We start from the raw sequence: 15,789 nt of genomic DNA, 5'->3' as shown, positions 1-15,789 counted from the left end.
TGAATCCATTTTTAAAATATCTCACAATAGAAAGCCGATCTCTAAAAACAGCCCCCAAGGGTTATCAAAATGACAAGATCTACAAATTTTATGTTGGACGTTTTTCCATCCAAGCAATTCACTAAGAGATATTCTAAAATTGTTTCTATAGAGTAGGTCCTAGAACATCTGCATCTTACATGAAGATCAACCTTTTTGATATTGGCTCTCAAGTCTCTCTCCAAGAAGAGAAGCTCTTGGAGCCTATAAAAGGGAGGCTCTCCTTGGGTGTGGAAAAGATGAAGGAAGCATCACTTTGCTTGCATGCAAGAGGAAGAGAGAAGGTGCAAGCACTGCGTAAGCTCTACTGAAATCAAGCTCCAAGAGGACATTCCTACATATATTGTGTAGGAGAGAAGGAGAGACTCAAGAAGGATCAAAAGGTGCCAACTTTCAAGTTATGCAAGTGTTAGCCGGTTGTATACCATGCAAGGAATCGTGATCTTGTTCCCAATATCTACAAGTTAAGAATTGGCTTATGTGTAACGGAGGAGCTTGCTCCTTGTCAATAATATAACTCCACAGGAGGGGGGCTGGCCCATCCTCCAGTCCCTAGTATATTGTTAATCTCTCTCTCTCTCTCTCTCTTTCTCTCTACATCTTTCTTTTCTCTCATCTGCTCTCTCTCTGCACCAGCATAACATTCATTATATATCTTTTAAGTATATAAGAATGTCGAGCGTGTATCTCGAATCTTATAACAATGGTATCAGAGTGGGTCTCTTTGTTTTTCTCAAAGTAAAGGCAATCCTTGCAAGAAGAAGGTAAAGATGGCAATTGATGAAGTGCCTACAAGTGAGCAATTATAGGCTCAATTGACAAAGTACCGTAGCTTGTTGGAGATTTCCGAAGTACATCAATTGATTGATAACTTAAGGGCAAGGGAAGAAGCTACTTATGAAGGATCAGATCCTCCAAAAGATGGTGATACTGGAGGAAACACCATTGCACCAATTGATGGTAAAGGTGTAAAGCATTCAATTGCTAAGAAGCTTCCTAAAAGGAAGGACTTTCGGGTTAAGAAGAGTAAAAGACCTCACCTCAAGTGAGGCAGAAAAAGAGGAAGTCATCTCCCTCGAGAATTAGCTACACCCCTAATTACTCAAGTTCCTCCTCCTCCTCCTCATCTTCTAGTTCCTATTCTCTTGGTTCTCAGTCTCGTGCAATCCGCAAACAAACAAAGAGGAACCATAAGAGGAGTAAGCTTAAGAAGACTAAGACTTTCAAGTCTGGGGATAATGACATAAAGTTTGACTCTTACTTTGGTAAGAGAGATCTTGCTAAGGCGTTAGCCTTTGTTAGGCTATTTGAAGTTGCTTTTTTTAATGGTAATTTCTTAGAAAAGTCCAAGCTCAGGCATGTAGGCATGCACTTGAGAGACACCGCTAGCAATTGGTGATTGACTCTCATTTTTGAGGGAAGAAAACCTACAACTTGGAAAAAGTTCAAGAAGAAGTTTTATGCTCAATTCTTGCCTCTTGATTTTGAGAATAATGTCAAGAAGAAGTGGGATTGGCTAGACTAGAAAGAACATGAGAAGATCACTAGTTATGTGGACAAGTTTTGGTCTACTCTTCTCAAGGTTACTCCTTTCATGGAGATCAGCGATGAAGAGAAGAAAAGGAAGTTTAAAGCTAGCCTACTCTCTCATTTACACAGGACCATGAAGGTGTATTCACAAGAAACCTTATCTCGCATGATGGAGTTTGCCATCATAGTTGAAAATTTGCATACACCTGGTACATCTCGAAAGATGGAGATGAGTTCTTATAGAGCTAGACAAGAGTAGCTCTATGATCAACCAAGAGACATGACTAATCGAAGAAGACCTAACTCTACCCACAACCAATATTCAAAGCCAAAGGGTAACAAGAAGAAGTGCAAGTGTCTCTCACTCTTTGAGATACAAAAGTGTAAAGAGGAAGGAATGTGCTTTCTTTGTGGTGAGTTAGGGCATATGAAGCCTGATTGTCCTCACAAAAGGAAGGAAGCAAATGTGATTAAAGATTCTCCTCCGCCATCCTCAAATTCTATTCCGAATGTGCAAGCTAACGCTCATTCAAATGAGAAGAAGAGACAACTCTTAAAGGGTTGGGGGACACTCAACAATCAAAGAGTTTTGATACTCTTTGATCCAGGGTCCACATATAATTTTGTATCAGTAGATATTGCTAAAAGGCTACAAATTCCACCGGATCGATTGGGAATACCAATTGGATCAAGTTTGACATTTGAAGGATTTACAACCAATTCTACTCCTATCCAAGGGAAGTTGAATCTTAGAATTGGGGATTAGCACGACCGAGAATATTTTCTACTTGCACCCATTGGTAACAATGATGCTATCTTAGGTATGCATTGGCATTACAAGATTAGATATCTTTTCGATTTTGTTAAGAAGACCCTTGCATTTCAATTCAAGGGTCGGAATATAGTATGCATTGCTGATGCTAGAGATTGGCCTGTGCCAATGGTTATTCATGTTAGCATTTCTAAAGAAATGAAGAAAGCTATATTTGTGTATATGATTTTTGTGAGAGAGTCAAAAGAAGCTAATGATTCAAGGCTACTTGATCCCTCTAATGAACACACAATATCAACTGATGCTTCTAAGTCTCATACTTTAAAAGAACCCCTCTCTTTAATTGATCAAGTCAGACATGATTTTGTTAAATAATATGAAGATTGTTTTGGTGATTCACTCCCAGGAGAGTTACCTCCTAAGCGCTCGAAAGATCACACAATTGATCTTATCCTAGGTAATTCACCACCCAACCAACCACCTTACTGAGTAAGTGCAAGTCAACAATAAGAGATCCTAAAACAAGTAAACGAATTGTTGGAAAAAGGGTTAGTTCAACCTAGCTCTTCTCCATACTACTCTCTAGTCTTACTTGTTCAAAAGAAAGACGATTCTTTATGTATATGCATAGACTACAGATCTTTGAACAAGATCACAATCAAGAATCATTTTCCTATCCCAAGGATAGATGATATCTTGGATAAATTGCAAGGGGCTAGTATCTTTAGTCGCATTGATCTCAAGAGCGGTTATCACCAGATATAGATAGTACTTGAAGATGTTCATAAGACAACTTTTGTACAACGTTTAGACTATATGAGTTCTCAGTCATGCCATTTGGTTTGACTAATGCACTCACCACATTCAATCTAATGATGGAGAGAATTTTCAGACCTCACTCAAAGTTCATAGGTGTCTTCTTTGATGATATTCTAATATTTTCACAATTTGAAGAAGAGCATAGAAAACATCTATCTATTGTTTTTCAAGAGCTTCGCAAGTATAAACTACAGGTCAATGCGAAGAAGAGTGATTTTTTCCTTTCAGAAATTCATTACTTGGGCCATATTGTTTCTCACAATTTAGTGAGAATGGATCCTGAGAAGATTCAAGCCATTGTTGAATGGCCTACATCTACTTCTGTACATGAAGTTAGAAGTTTATTGGGCCTATGTTCATACTATAGGAGGTTCATACAAGGTTTTGTATATGTTGCATCTCCTTTATATGACCTTACTAGGAAGCAAATGCCTTTTCATTGGGGATTAAGGCAACTACAAGCCTTTGAAAGAATTAAGTTTCTTGTGACTTAAGAACTAGTTCTTATAGTTTCGGATCTTCAAAAACCTTTTGAAGTTCACTGCAATGCTTTTGGGGATTGCATTTGGAGCTGTGCTTAAACAAGAGCATTATGCAATAGCATTTGAGAGCCGACACCTCAAGGATCATGAGCTACATGCTCTAGTATATGAGAAAGAGCTTATGGTGGTGGTACATGCTCTTCAAGTATGCAATCACTATTTACTTGGTACAGATTTTGTTATTAAAATAGATCGCCATAGTCTAAGATACTTCCTCGCTCAGAAGAAGCTCTTAGAGAAATAGATGCATTGGGTAAATTTCTTATCTATTTTTCACTTTCAAATCCTTCACACATCTGAAACTAAGAATGTGGTGACAGATGCTCTATCGCGACGACCTTGAGTAAATAAAATCACAAATGTTTACCATAACGAGTTTATGGATTTACCCAAATGTATGTAACTGATTCTAACTTCTCAACCATATGGGATCAACTTAACTCAGGTCAATTGATTACACCTTACTCGATTCGAGATGGTTATTTGTATCATCATCAAGCAATTTGTATAGCATTACCATTGCAACACAAGGTATTGGATGAAGCACATGCATCTCCATATGTTGGACATATGGGGCATTCTACCCACTACTCAAGCATTGGAAATATATTTCTTTTGACCCACTCTTAGAGCTGACATTGAAAGATATGTCTACGAGTGCAAGATATGCCAAAAAGTAAAGTATGACATGCATAAATGACCTGGTCTACTGAAGCCATTACCTATTCCCAATGAGCCTTGGGAAAGTATAGCCATGGACTTTATCATGGAGCTTCCTCGCACACAAGCAGGCAACAATGCAATCTGGACTATCATTGATAGATTCAGTAATGAAGCACACTTTATACCTGTGGGAAAGATAGTCAAAGTTGATCATATGACTAAGCTATTCATTGCTCATATTTTCAAGCACCATGGCATGCCTAAATCTATTATAAGTGATTGAGATCCTCGCATGACTAGCCTCTTTTGGCAAGCTCTTTTTGAGAACCTCGGGGACTTGGTTAAAGTTTTCATCCTCTTATCATCCTTAAACGGATGGGCAAAGTGAAAGTGCTAATTCTATTGTTCTAGACCTTTTAAAATCCTATGTCTCTGATAATCAAAGAGAATGGAAAAAGTATTTGTCTTTAGTAGACTTTGCATACAATAACACAGTGCACTCTAGTACTAGTAAGGCACCCTTTGAGATCATCTATGGTAAGCCTCATTTACCACCCATTCTTCTTACGAAGGATAAGATCTTTGCAGTAGATGAGCTTGTTAGAGACATAGAGTCAGCTTTCACTCAAGTAAAAGCTGCTATCCAAAGGACACGAGCGAAGCAAAAACGCAAAGCTGATAAGCATAGTCATAAGTTAGATCTCAAGTTGGGACAGTATGTTCTTCTTAAGTTTGAGAAGGCTCGCTTAAAGAAGTAGAAATGTCAAAATGGTAAAGTGGTTAAGCTTTCTAATCGCTATTATGGCTCTTTCAAGATTACATATAAGATAAACAATATGAATTTTTGTTTGGATCTACCAAGTCATTGGAACATTCATAATGCTTTTCATATAAGTTTGGCACATCCCTATATTGGAGAACCTCCAATGGAACCATTTAAGAAATATTTACTTGACATAGAAGAAACATAAGAGTTCCTTGTGCCTAAAAGAATTTTACACCATCAGGACAATACTCTAAGGTTAGGTAAGGTATTACAAAAGTATCTAGTTAAGTTTAACGATTATCCTCCATTGTATGCTTAGTTTATAACTGAGAGAGAACTACAAAACTTTTCGGATCTTCTTAAGGACTATGTATCCCCTCTACAGCTGAGGTTAACTATTTAGAAGCCAGAGGGATGTTACTAAATTGATTGCTTATTACATATTCTCTATTTAGTAAATTTATGTCAATAAATTAATGACTCACTTTTCTTTAAGTGTTGATGATGATCTAGCATGGCCATGAGACCATGATCAGAGCACTGTGATGGAGATATCTGGTATAGATAGAACAAGTTATGAAAGGGAAAGAAAGTGTTTGCCAAGTGTAAGAGTATACAAAAGAACCAAGGAGTTACACATAAATAAAGATGGATTGAGTTTTAAGAAGAGGAAGTACATTAGCATTATGTATATGTATTTATGTGTGCATCCGGGGATGCCTGGGAACGTTTACTTGTGTGTAATGAGCATTGCATTCATTTGGGGTCATCTTCTCCCTTACAAGTCAAAGTTTAAGGTCTTTTCTCTCTTAATGAATTAAGGAGACGTGTAATTCTTTCACTAAGAAAGACGAGAGAGGTAATTCTCTCACTAAGAAAGACTAGAGACATGATCGTTTGGAAGTGAAAAGAGAAGTGATTTTCTCTTTCTAAGGTCTAAGATGACACAAGCTTTTGTGTGGAAGTCAATTTTAAGGTTGAAACCCAAAGCAATCTAATGAACTCTCCTTATCTATGGCTCAAGGTGGTTGCATGGACCATAAGTTAAGAATAGAATTTAAAAAGTTGATTTTCTTAAAATAGATATGGTGAATCCATTTTTAAAATATATCACAATGGAAATTCGATCTCTAAAAATGGGCCATGTGACTTATCAAAAACGGTGAGATCTACAACTTTTGTGTTGGACGTTTTTCCATCCAAGCAACACACAGAGAGATATTCCAAAACTGGTGCTGTAGAGTAGGTCCTCGAATAGCCACATCTTACATGAAGATCAACCTTTCCAATCTTGGCTCTCAAGTCTCTCTCCAAGAAGAGAAGCTCTTGGAGCCTATAAAAGGGAGGCTTTCCTTGGGTGTGGAAAAGGTGAATGAAGCATCACTTTGCTTGCATGCAAGAGGAAGAGAGAATGTGTAAGTGTTGTGGAAGCTCTGTTGAAATCAAGCTCCAAGAGGAGATTCTTATACATATTGTGTAGGAGAGAAGAAGAGACTCAATAAAAATAAAAAAGGTGTCAACTTCCAAGTTGTGTGAGTGTTAGCCGGTTGTATACTGTGCAAGGAACCATGATATTGTTCCCAAGATCTATAAGTTAAGAACTAGTTTATGTGTAATGGAGGAGCTTGCTTCTAGTCAATAATATAACTTTGAGAGAGGGGGATTGGCCCATCTTCCAGTCCCTAGTGTGTTGTCAATCTCTCTATCTCTCTATATCTTTCTTTTCATTCTCTACACTAGCATAACATTCACTATATATCTTTTAAGTATATAAGAAGATCGTGTGTGTATCTCGAATCTTATAAGAGTAGTTCGTACTTTCAAGACACTTTCATCTCTTCATTTCCTTCTCTTTAGCCAATACTTGGCTGAAAGGTACTATTATGCAATGACCTGTACTTACATGAAGCTTGGCCCTAGGTCTTGAAGACTTGAACCGAATCCACGCCACTTGAATGATAACTAGTTACATGATACATCATTGCATTCGCTGCTAAAAGAAAGGAATAAGTAGGCGCAGGCCCATTGACTAGTAAAAAGGAAAACTACTATGTTTTGCAAGTACCTGGGTGCAGTCACGTTAGCTGGTAAAAGGAATACTACTTGCAAAGCGTTTTGAAAAACGAGACCTTTTTGCAAAATAGCAAGTTGCATTAGGGAGTACCTATTTGGAAAATAGCAAGTTGCATTAGGGAGTACCTACTTGCAAAATAGCAAGTAGTAAAATAAAAGGTTCAGAAAATGACGGGCTCGTTAAGTCATTTTCAATAAATAAGCCCCTTTCAAATATCTCAAAATATCGGTATAATATTAACAATTTATGTATAAAATACCATCTCCATTTTCACATCGGCGATTCGGCCTGTTTAGAAGAAGTTTCTGAAGAAAAACCTGCGGGATTGTGCGGATGAAATCGGACCTGGCCCTTCGAGCCTGCCATGGTGACGCGTGGAATGCTTTGATTGTAGCATCGACAGGTGCTGATCTCGAGAGCGCGACGTGCCGAGTGAGACTGTGCGAGTGGATAGCTATGGCATCATTCTCCTGATGATCCGCACCGACGATTTTTTGACTCCACCTTTTCGTGTCTTGTGCCAAATGGTCTGATGCAATGATCTATCGAGGAAGCCATGAATATCTCGCCATTAGATCAAATCGTAAAGCTCCAGCCATCCAGTGGCATGCGGACACGACTCCGCTTCCGCTTAACATTGTGCAGATATTGTCGGTTATCTAAGACAATTGAATAATAACGCAGGCGCACACAGGCACTGTTACTCGTTAGGCACAGAGAGAACCACATACATACATTCACCACACACATATTCATCGACATCTATATAAACACCCGACCTTCCCTCTCCCGGCTCATCGACACCTTCTCTCGTGTTTCGTTTAGTTTTAATTTGTCATTTCGCTGCTTGGTTTGTCTGCTTCTTCGGTTCAAGGTTCTTTCGTTCGTTCGTCGGTTGCAACTGTTGTTAAAGATCTCAGACATTATGCATTTCCATGTTGTGAGTGCGGAGTACCGCCACCCCCACCCCGTGGAGCTCACGGTGACCAAGAACACTGCGAGCCTCAGCGGGGAGGGCTTCACCATCACCGACCCTGAGGGCCGCGTCGTCTTCAAGATGGACGGCCATTTTCTTAGCGTGCGGGATCGTTGCGTGCTGCAGGATCCCGAGGGCCGCCCCATCCTGAGTGCTCGCAAGAAGGTAGGTGATCGGGCCTTAGTACTTACTACATGCTCCCGTAACATGCTTAAGAATTAAGTTGACAGACTTCGGTTTTGTTTTCTACTTTGCATGCGGAACGCCTTGCACTGTTTTGGCTGAAATATACTTGTTTATTAGACATTTTTGTGCACTATTTGCAGGCTGAATGTGCATCTCCTGCAACGTCTTCTTTCATTAAATATTCGTATTCAATACTTGCAGGCTGCATGTGCATCACCGAGGCCGTTGAATTTGTTGCCTCTCATGGTCCAATTGTCCTTTATATGTCTTGAATATGTCTGTGCGCTTGGTCATAATTCGTAGGGGTTAAGGTCTCGGTGGTTGTCTTTCACCTCCATTTCGCCGTGTTGCCAAGGTCTGAGTCATTTCAGTTTTGCTGCTCGACTTGCATCACTCCATTTCGCCGTGTTGGCAAGGTCTACAGTCATTCCAATTTTGCCGAGTCCTCTAATTAGTTTGACTGCTCGACTTGCATCTTTCTCGTGCGCTTGGTCATTTGTAAAGGTTAAGCTCTTGTGAGCGTAGACGTTCTTCGTTTTACTCTTCATTCGCCGACTTGGCATGGTTTGACTTCTTGTTTAGGGTTTCGATTGCTCATTCCCAAACGTCCTCTCTGCTGTCCATTTTCCGATTGCTCGATTTTGTTAAACTTTCTTTTTTGATTTTGAAGCTTCGGTTACTAAAGCATAGTAACTAGTGGGCGTTGTACCATATTGGGGCTTAATTTTCCCTGCAACTGCAATTGTATGTCTTTTGGGACGATGCAACTTTGAAATGTTCTGTCCATTTGTAACATTTGAATGGCGCTTAAATGTGACAACTGTCGCAGCTCGCGAGCATGCATGAGAGATGGGAGGTTGTACGGGGCGAGCATTTTGAAGAAGCCAATCAGCTTTTCACGGTAAAGAAGGCGTCTGTAGTGCAACTGAAGACGCATCTGGAGGTGTATCTGCCCGGTAAAAAGGACGACGACAAACCCGACTTCGAAGTGAAAGGGAACTTCAAGAACCGCGAGGTTCAGATCTTCTATGGGGATGCAGTCATTGCAGAGGTAACGAACACACACAAGACTCGTTTGTATGCTTGGTAGACTGTTAGGCTACCAGTAAATTGGTGTTGTTTACTGACTGCACCGTTTTTATTGGCGATGGGCGATTTCTGTATCTGATATGTTGCTTGTACGCAGGTGAAACGGAAGTTTACAGTGGGAAATGTGCTGCTAGACAAGCATACATTTGTGGTGTGTACTTGCCCTAACGTGGATCAGGCCTTCGTTGTTGCGCTTATCATCATCATGGATCGCATTGACGAGGATTAGAGTGGACTTCTTACACTTCCCCTCCACTGTGTTCATAAATAATCAAGTCGCAACTGTGGAAAAGGCAACGCACCAATAGGCTCCTTTTTTGGCTGATCCCTTTTTCTGCTGTGCATCATCAGACTTCGACTGAGTGATTAACAGGTCCTTTTTGTGTGTTTTTACATAATATATGCCGCCGCTGTGAACATCTGATGTATATATTTTCTGCAAAACATACGGTCTGCATAATATACGGTTTTTGCAGTGTACATGTTTCTGCGTAATGTATATTGTTTGCATATAAAGATTGCTTTTCTTGTAGACTTTCTGCAATATACTGCTTCGTGCTTTTAACTCTATTATGCAGTTTGTCAAAACATATTGCAGTTTGATTTACATTTGCCATCGTCACAAGATTTTACTTTATGCGATGTTCACAACTTAGTCTCTCGACGTGTAATTACGCAGCTTGGTTTCTTTTTGGTGTCGTTGCAAGAATTTGTCGTTTAGCAAGTAGGCTCGACATACGTCGCAACCTGGTTTTCGTTCGATATCGTCGGAATAGCTATCGTCGTTTTTGAACAATTTGTGACTGTATGCAAGAGCGGCAAAATTTAAGGATTGTGCGATGGATTTGGAAAACTAGACCTGAATTCACATAAGGGGATTGTGCTAATTTGATCCGTTCCTGCCAGTAATGGACGAACCGCATCTGTCGAAATCCGAGGACAGTAAAAAGTTTTGAGACTGTGGGAAGACCACATGGGACAGTGAAGCTAACGCTTTTAAAAAAGTCTTGATCTACAATTACAGGCTCAAACAGGAAATTGGAGGTGGCCATACGGACGATGGGAAGTGTCGCGGCAAACAAACAGTTTATAAAGTTTGTCAGAGCTGCTGGGAGTCGTCAAGCAGCTTCAGCCTCTTCTTGTCGCGATTCCTAAATTGGAAGCTCCCAATAAGGGACAGGTTGTGCGGTCCAAAGGATATGCCTAAAACTTTTGTTTATGTGCAAAGAAAACATAAAGAAAAGACGCTTTTCAATTTGCAAATCCATTACTTCTTATTGGCCACCAACCTCAAAAAGTAGGGCACACTTGAAGTTGAAAAGGCTTCCAATTTCCATGACGATTATTAGTTCTTTCCTCTAGAAACCCAATATAGCCACTACACTTCTTCAATAGGCTTCTTGAAACAATCTTCTTCAAGGAGATGAAAAATGCACCTTGTGGAAAATTTGATCAAATATTGCATGATAGAGGCAAAAAGTAATGGTGTATACAACACCCTTGTCTTATGTTTTTTTTGAGAGGCATATACTCATTCATTGAGATTGTCGTAGAGGAATTGGTGAAGGGCTGCCTCCAATTTCGTAGAACATCAAAACCAAATCATACCTTTTAAAGCATAGTAGTAAATTCCTAATAGACTATCTCATATGCCCTTTCAAAATCCATATTGAGAAGGATGTACTTGTTAGCCAGAGTAACCCCTCCCAAACATTATATCCAAGATTGCATCATGTATATTCCTCCCATGAATAATGAATTGATTCATGTGAACTAACTTAAGCTATTTGTTTGATTAAAAATCCATCTAGTCCAAAAGCTTGACATGTCATCATTTTGACAACTAATGCAGCTCAACAACATCGAGAAAATGTCAAACCCTTCATCATTTTGACAACTATATGAGTAACTTGTCAATGGTGAAGGGTTGTCCAAGAGAGCAAATATCAATGCTTATGTGGCCTCATAACTTTGCTAAGAAGCATTCATCTTAGAAAAGTAAATATCTTGACATTCAAATGGATTGCTAACAATAATTGATTGAGGCAAGTCATTGGTAATTGTGTTACAGTTTTCATCCTCAATTATACCATAGTTTTCTTTCTTAGCTTCTTTAGTGATGATAGAAAACAAGATGGGGATCTTCTCCATTAATAAAGCACTAACCCTTACATCCTTACTATTAGTTAAGGGGGAGGTGGGGGTGGATGCCATGTGGCAGTCCCTAGCCTTCCCATGAACAATGGCAGGCGCGAGTGCCACGATAGGACCTACCCGCCTCGACCTGTGCCTCCTCGACCTGCCCCTCGACTTGCTCCCGCCTCGGATCATCTACCTGGAAAGCCTCGACCTGCCCCCGTTGCCCTCCTTGACCCTCCTCCTTGAGCCTCTACCCTCCTCGACCCTCCTCTTCTATATAAGGAGCAGCCTGGGCACATGAGGAGGTCCGTCCTTACTGCACGACGAAGAGCATGTTGCATCAACCTTATACACTTGACGGAGAGCATGCTGCCTAACGGAGAGCATGTTGCATCAACCTTATACGCCTTTCGTTCCAAACCAATCACATTGCTTCTTGCTTAAGGTGATGAGTCAAGTTTGCTCTAACGATATATTTTTTTCTTCGTAAGCCTTTCTAAATGACTTAATGGAATAGATCAAGCCACCTTAGTAGATGTTGACGAGATTTCTTATGAAGCCCTCATTGTGCGTAGAGTTATATTGTTTGATTCTCATGGAAATAATAAACGCAAGGGAACATGAGAGAGAGAGAGAGAGAGAGAGAGAGAGAGAGAGAGAGAGAGAGAGAGAGAGAAAAGGGAAAAGAAAACTATAATGCATGGGAAAGAAGTGAGAAAAGTAAAGTTTATTTAAGGGCAAGGGTTAGCATCTTGGGAGAGTAGCCTTAGACCTTGGTTTGAGTTTCTTAAGGGCAAGGATTAGCATCTAAGGAGAGTATCAAAATTTTCTTCTTCTAATGATATAGCATTAGCATATAAAATTTTCTTCAACTAATGCTATAACTCTTGTACATGCACACCGTTTCAGTTATTAATGTACGGGAGTTATAGCATGGGAGTTATTGCATCAATTATTAATGTATGGGAGTTATAGCATGGGAGTTATTAATGTACGGGGTATATGAAACGGTGGTTCTATAGTCTATAGCACGGGAGTTATTAATGTAAGGATATCATGTGAGTGTGAGTGTGAGTGTGTGTGTGTGTGTGTGTGTGTGTATGTGCACGTGTGTGTGAGTGCAAGTGCGCGTGTGTGTGGTGTGCATGCTATTGTGAAGAATGAGAGGGGGATGTGTGTAGGCATGCTAATAATTAATGTGCATTATTACATTGCCAATGTTTGTGAAGAATGAGAGGGGGATGTGTGTAGGCATGTTAATAATTAATGTGCATTATTACATTGCCAATGTTTGTGTGTAGGCATGTTAATAATTAATGTGCATTATTACATTGCCAATGTTTATAATGCACTTAAATATACTTGACGTTATTCTCTAACATCATTTTTATTTTTCCATGCAGTTTTTGTACTTTTGCTTGCGTCATCAACTCTATTCTTTCGTCATTGTCAATACTTCTCCTCAGGTGCACCCTTCACACACACACACACACACACACACACACACATACACACACACACACACACACAAAGTTATCATGTGTCTCATTTAAGTATTCATATAGGCATCTCTCTCGCTCTCTCAAAGTTAAAATTTAAATATTTTAATTTATTGCATGTTTAATTTTTTAATGTATACATGTCATGTCTTTTGATATGAAAGTGTGTTAATATTATTTCTTAATGTGTTTATGCGTGTTATTCATTAATGTGTTATGTGTCTCATTACATTGTTAAGGTGTATTATGTGTTTTGTGTTATTAATTAATGTGTGATGTATTTTAGTATAAATGTGTGATAATGTTATTATATTTGTGTTAATAATATGTATTCATATGTATAAATGTGCTAATAATTAATGTGTATTATGCATTTAAAAATGAATGTGTGTTATTAAATAATGTGTATTATGCGTGTTATTAATGTATGCACGTCATGTCTTTTGATATGAAAGTGTGTTAATATTATTTCTTAATGTGTTTATGCGTGTTATTAATTAATGCGTGTTATGTGTTTTAGTATAAATGTGTGATAACGTTATTATATTTGTGTTAATAGTATGTATTCATATGTATATATGTGCTAATAATTAATGTATATTATGCATTTGAAAATGAATGTGTTATTAAATAATGTGTATTATGTGTGTTAATGTATGCATGTCATGTCTTTTGATATGAAAGTGTGTTAATATTATTTCTAATGTGTTTATGCGTGTTATTAATTAATGTGTTATGTGTGTCATTACATTGTTAAGGTGTATTACGTGTTTTAAGTGTGTTATTAATAAATGTGTATGTGTTTTAGTATAAATGTGTGATAACATTATTATGTTTGTGTTATTAGTATGTATTCATATGTATATATGTGCTAATAATTAATGTGTATTATGTATTTAAAAATAAATGCGTGTTATTAAATAATGTGTATTATGCATGTTATTAATGTATGCATGTCATGTCTTTTGATATGAAAGTGTGTTAATATTATTTCTTAATGTGTTATGTGTGTCATTACATTGTTAATGTGTATTACGTGTTTTAAGTGTGTTATTAATTAATGTGTGTTATGTGTTTTAGTATAAATGTATGATAACGTTATTAAGTTTGTGTTAATAGTATGTATTCATATGTATATATGTGCTAATAATTAATGTGTATTATGCATTTAAAAATGAATGTGTTATTAAATAATGTGTATTATGCGTGTTATTCATGTATGCATGTCATGTCTTTTAATATGAAAGTGTGTTAATATTATTTCTTAATGTGTTTATGCATGTTATTAATTAATGTGTTATATGTGTCATTACATTGTTAAGGTGTATTACGTGTTTTAAGTGTTTGATTAATTAATGCGTGTGTATTTTAGTATAAATGTGTGATAATTTATTATATTTGTGTTAATAGTATGTATTCATATGTATATATGTATTGATAATTAATGTGTATTATGCATTTACAAATGAATGTGTGTTATTAAATAATGTGTATTATGCGTGTTATTAATGTATGCATGTCATGTCTTTTGATATGAAAGTGTGTTAATATTATTTCTTAATGTGTTTATGCATGTTATTAATTAATGTGTTATGTGTGTCATTACATTGTTAAGGTGTATTATATGTTTTAAGTGTTTGATTAATTAATGTGTGTATGTGTTTTAGTATAAATGTGTGATAACGTTATTATGTTTGTGTTAATAGTATGTATTCATATGTATATATGTGCTAATAATTAATGTGTATTATGCATTTAAAAATGAATGTGTTATTAAATAATGTGTATTATGCGTGTTATTAATGTATGCATGTCATGTCTTTTGATATGAAAGTTTGTTAATATTATTTCTTAATGTGTTTATGCGTGTTATTAATTAATGTGTTATGTGTCATTACATTGTTAAGGTGTATTACGTGTTTTAAGCATTTGATTAATTAATGTGTGTATGTGTTTTAGTATAAATGTGTGATAAAATTATTATGTTTGTGTTAATAGTATATATTCATATGTATATATGTGCTAATAATTAATGTGTATTATGCATTTAAAAATGAATGTGTGTTAAGTGTGTTATGGAGAGGATGTGTGATAATATTGTTATGTTTATGTTAATGTTATGTATTGATATGTGTATGTGTGTTATTAATTAATGTGTATTATGTGTTGTCTAAAAGTTACAAAGTTGAAATTTAAATATTGTAATTTATTGCATGTAAAATATTTTTCTTTATCAATACACACTTTGTCTTTCTCAAATACATGTGGATATTTATGGTTTAATATAAAGTTAAAGATGTGTTAATGTTGATGAATAATGTAATTAGATTGTTTATTAAAACTTAAAAAATAATATTTTGTTCATTTAATTTTTAATTAATGCTTGAATACTTTAATAGTTTAATGATTTAATGATGTCTCTCATGTGTGTATGGATATTCATGCTTTGATGTGGAGAAAAAGATGTGTCAAATATTTTCTCGACATAGTCTCATTGTGTCTCTCTCATGTATGCATAAATATTGTAATACTTTGGTGCACCTAGGTCATGAAAGCATTTAATTACTTTTTAAAAATGTTCTCTCTCTCTCCCTCTCTCTCTCTTCTTCTCTCTCTCTCTCTCTCTCTCTCTCTCTCTCTCTCTCTCTCTCTCTCTCTCTCTCTCTCTCTCTCTCTCTCTCTCTCTCTCTCTCTC

At 37.1% G+C, this 15,789-nt stretch overlaps 1 protein-coding gene across 1 annotated transcript; it reads left to right on the top strand.

Moving 5' to 3' along the window:
• Nucleotides 1-7,810: 7,810 nt before the first annotated feature.
• LOC148037435 (protein LURP-one-related 15-like) lies at nucleotides 7,811-10,026 on the top strand. Its single transcript, XM_087676372.1, has 3 exons — nucleotides 7,811-8,346; nucleotides 9,197-9,418; nucleotides 9,554-10,026. Exons 1-3 carry the CDS (start codon nucleotides 8,131-8,133, stop codon nucleotides 9,683-9,685), a joined length of 570 nt encoding a protein of 189 aa, XP_087532498.1. The 5' UTR covers nucleotides 7,811-8,130; the 3' UTR covers nucleotides 9,686-10,026.
• The last annotated feature ends 5,763 nt before the right edge of the window (nucleotides 10,027-15,789 follow it).

This window comes from Lygodium microphyllum, chromosome 4 (genome assembly GCF_053477565.2).
Source record: "Lygodium microphyllum isolate KBCC chromosome 4, Lygodium_microphyllum_v1.1.10, whole genome shotgun sequence".
Classification (NCBI taxonomy): domain Eukaryota; kingdom Viridiplantae; phylum Streptophyta; class Polypodiopsida; order Schizaeales; family Lygodiaceae; genus Lygodium; species Lygodium microphyllum.
The sequence above is the reverse complement of the archived record's forward strand: the minus strand, read 5'-3'. Positions and strand labels throughout refer to the sequence as shown.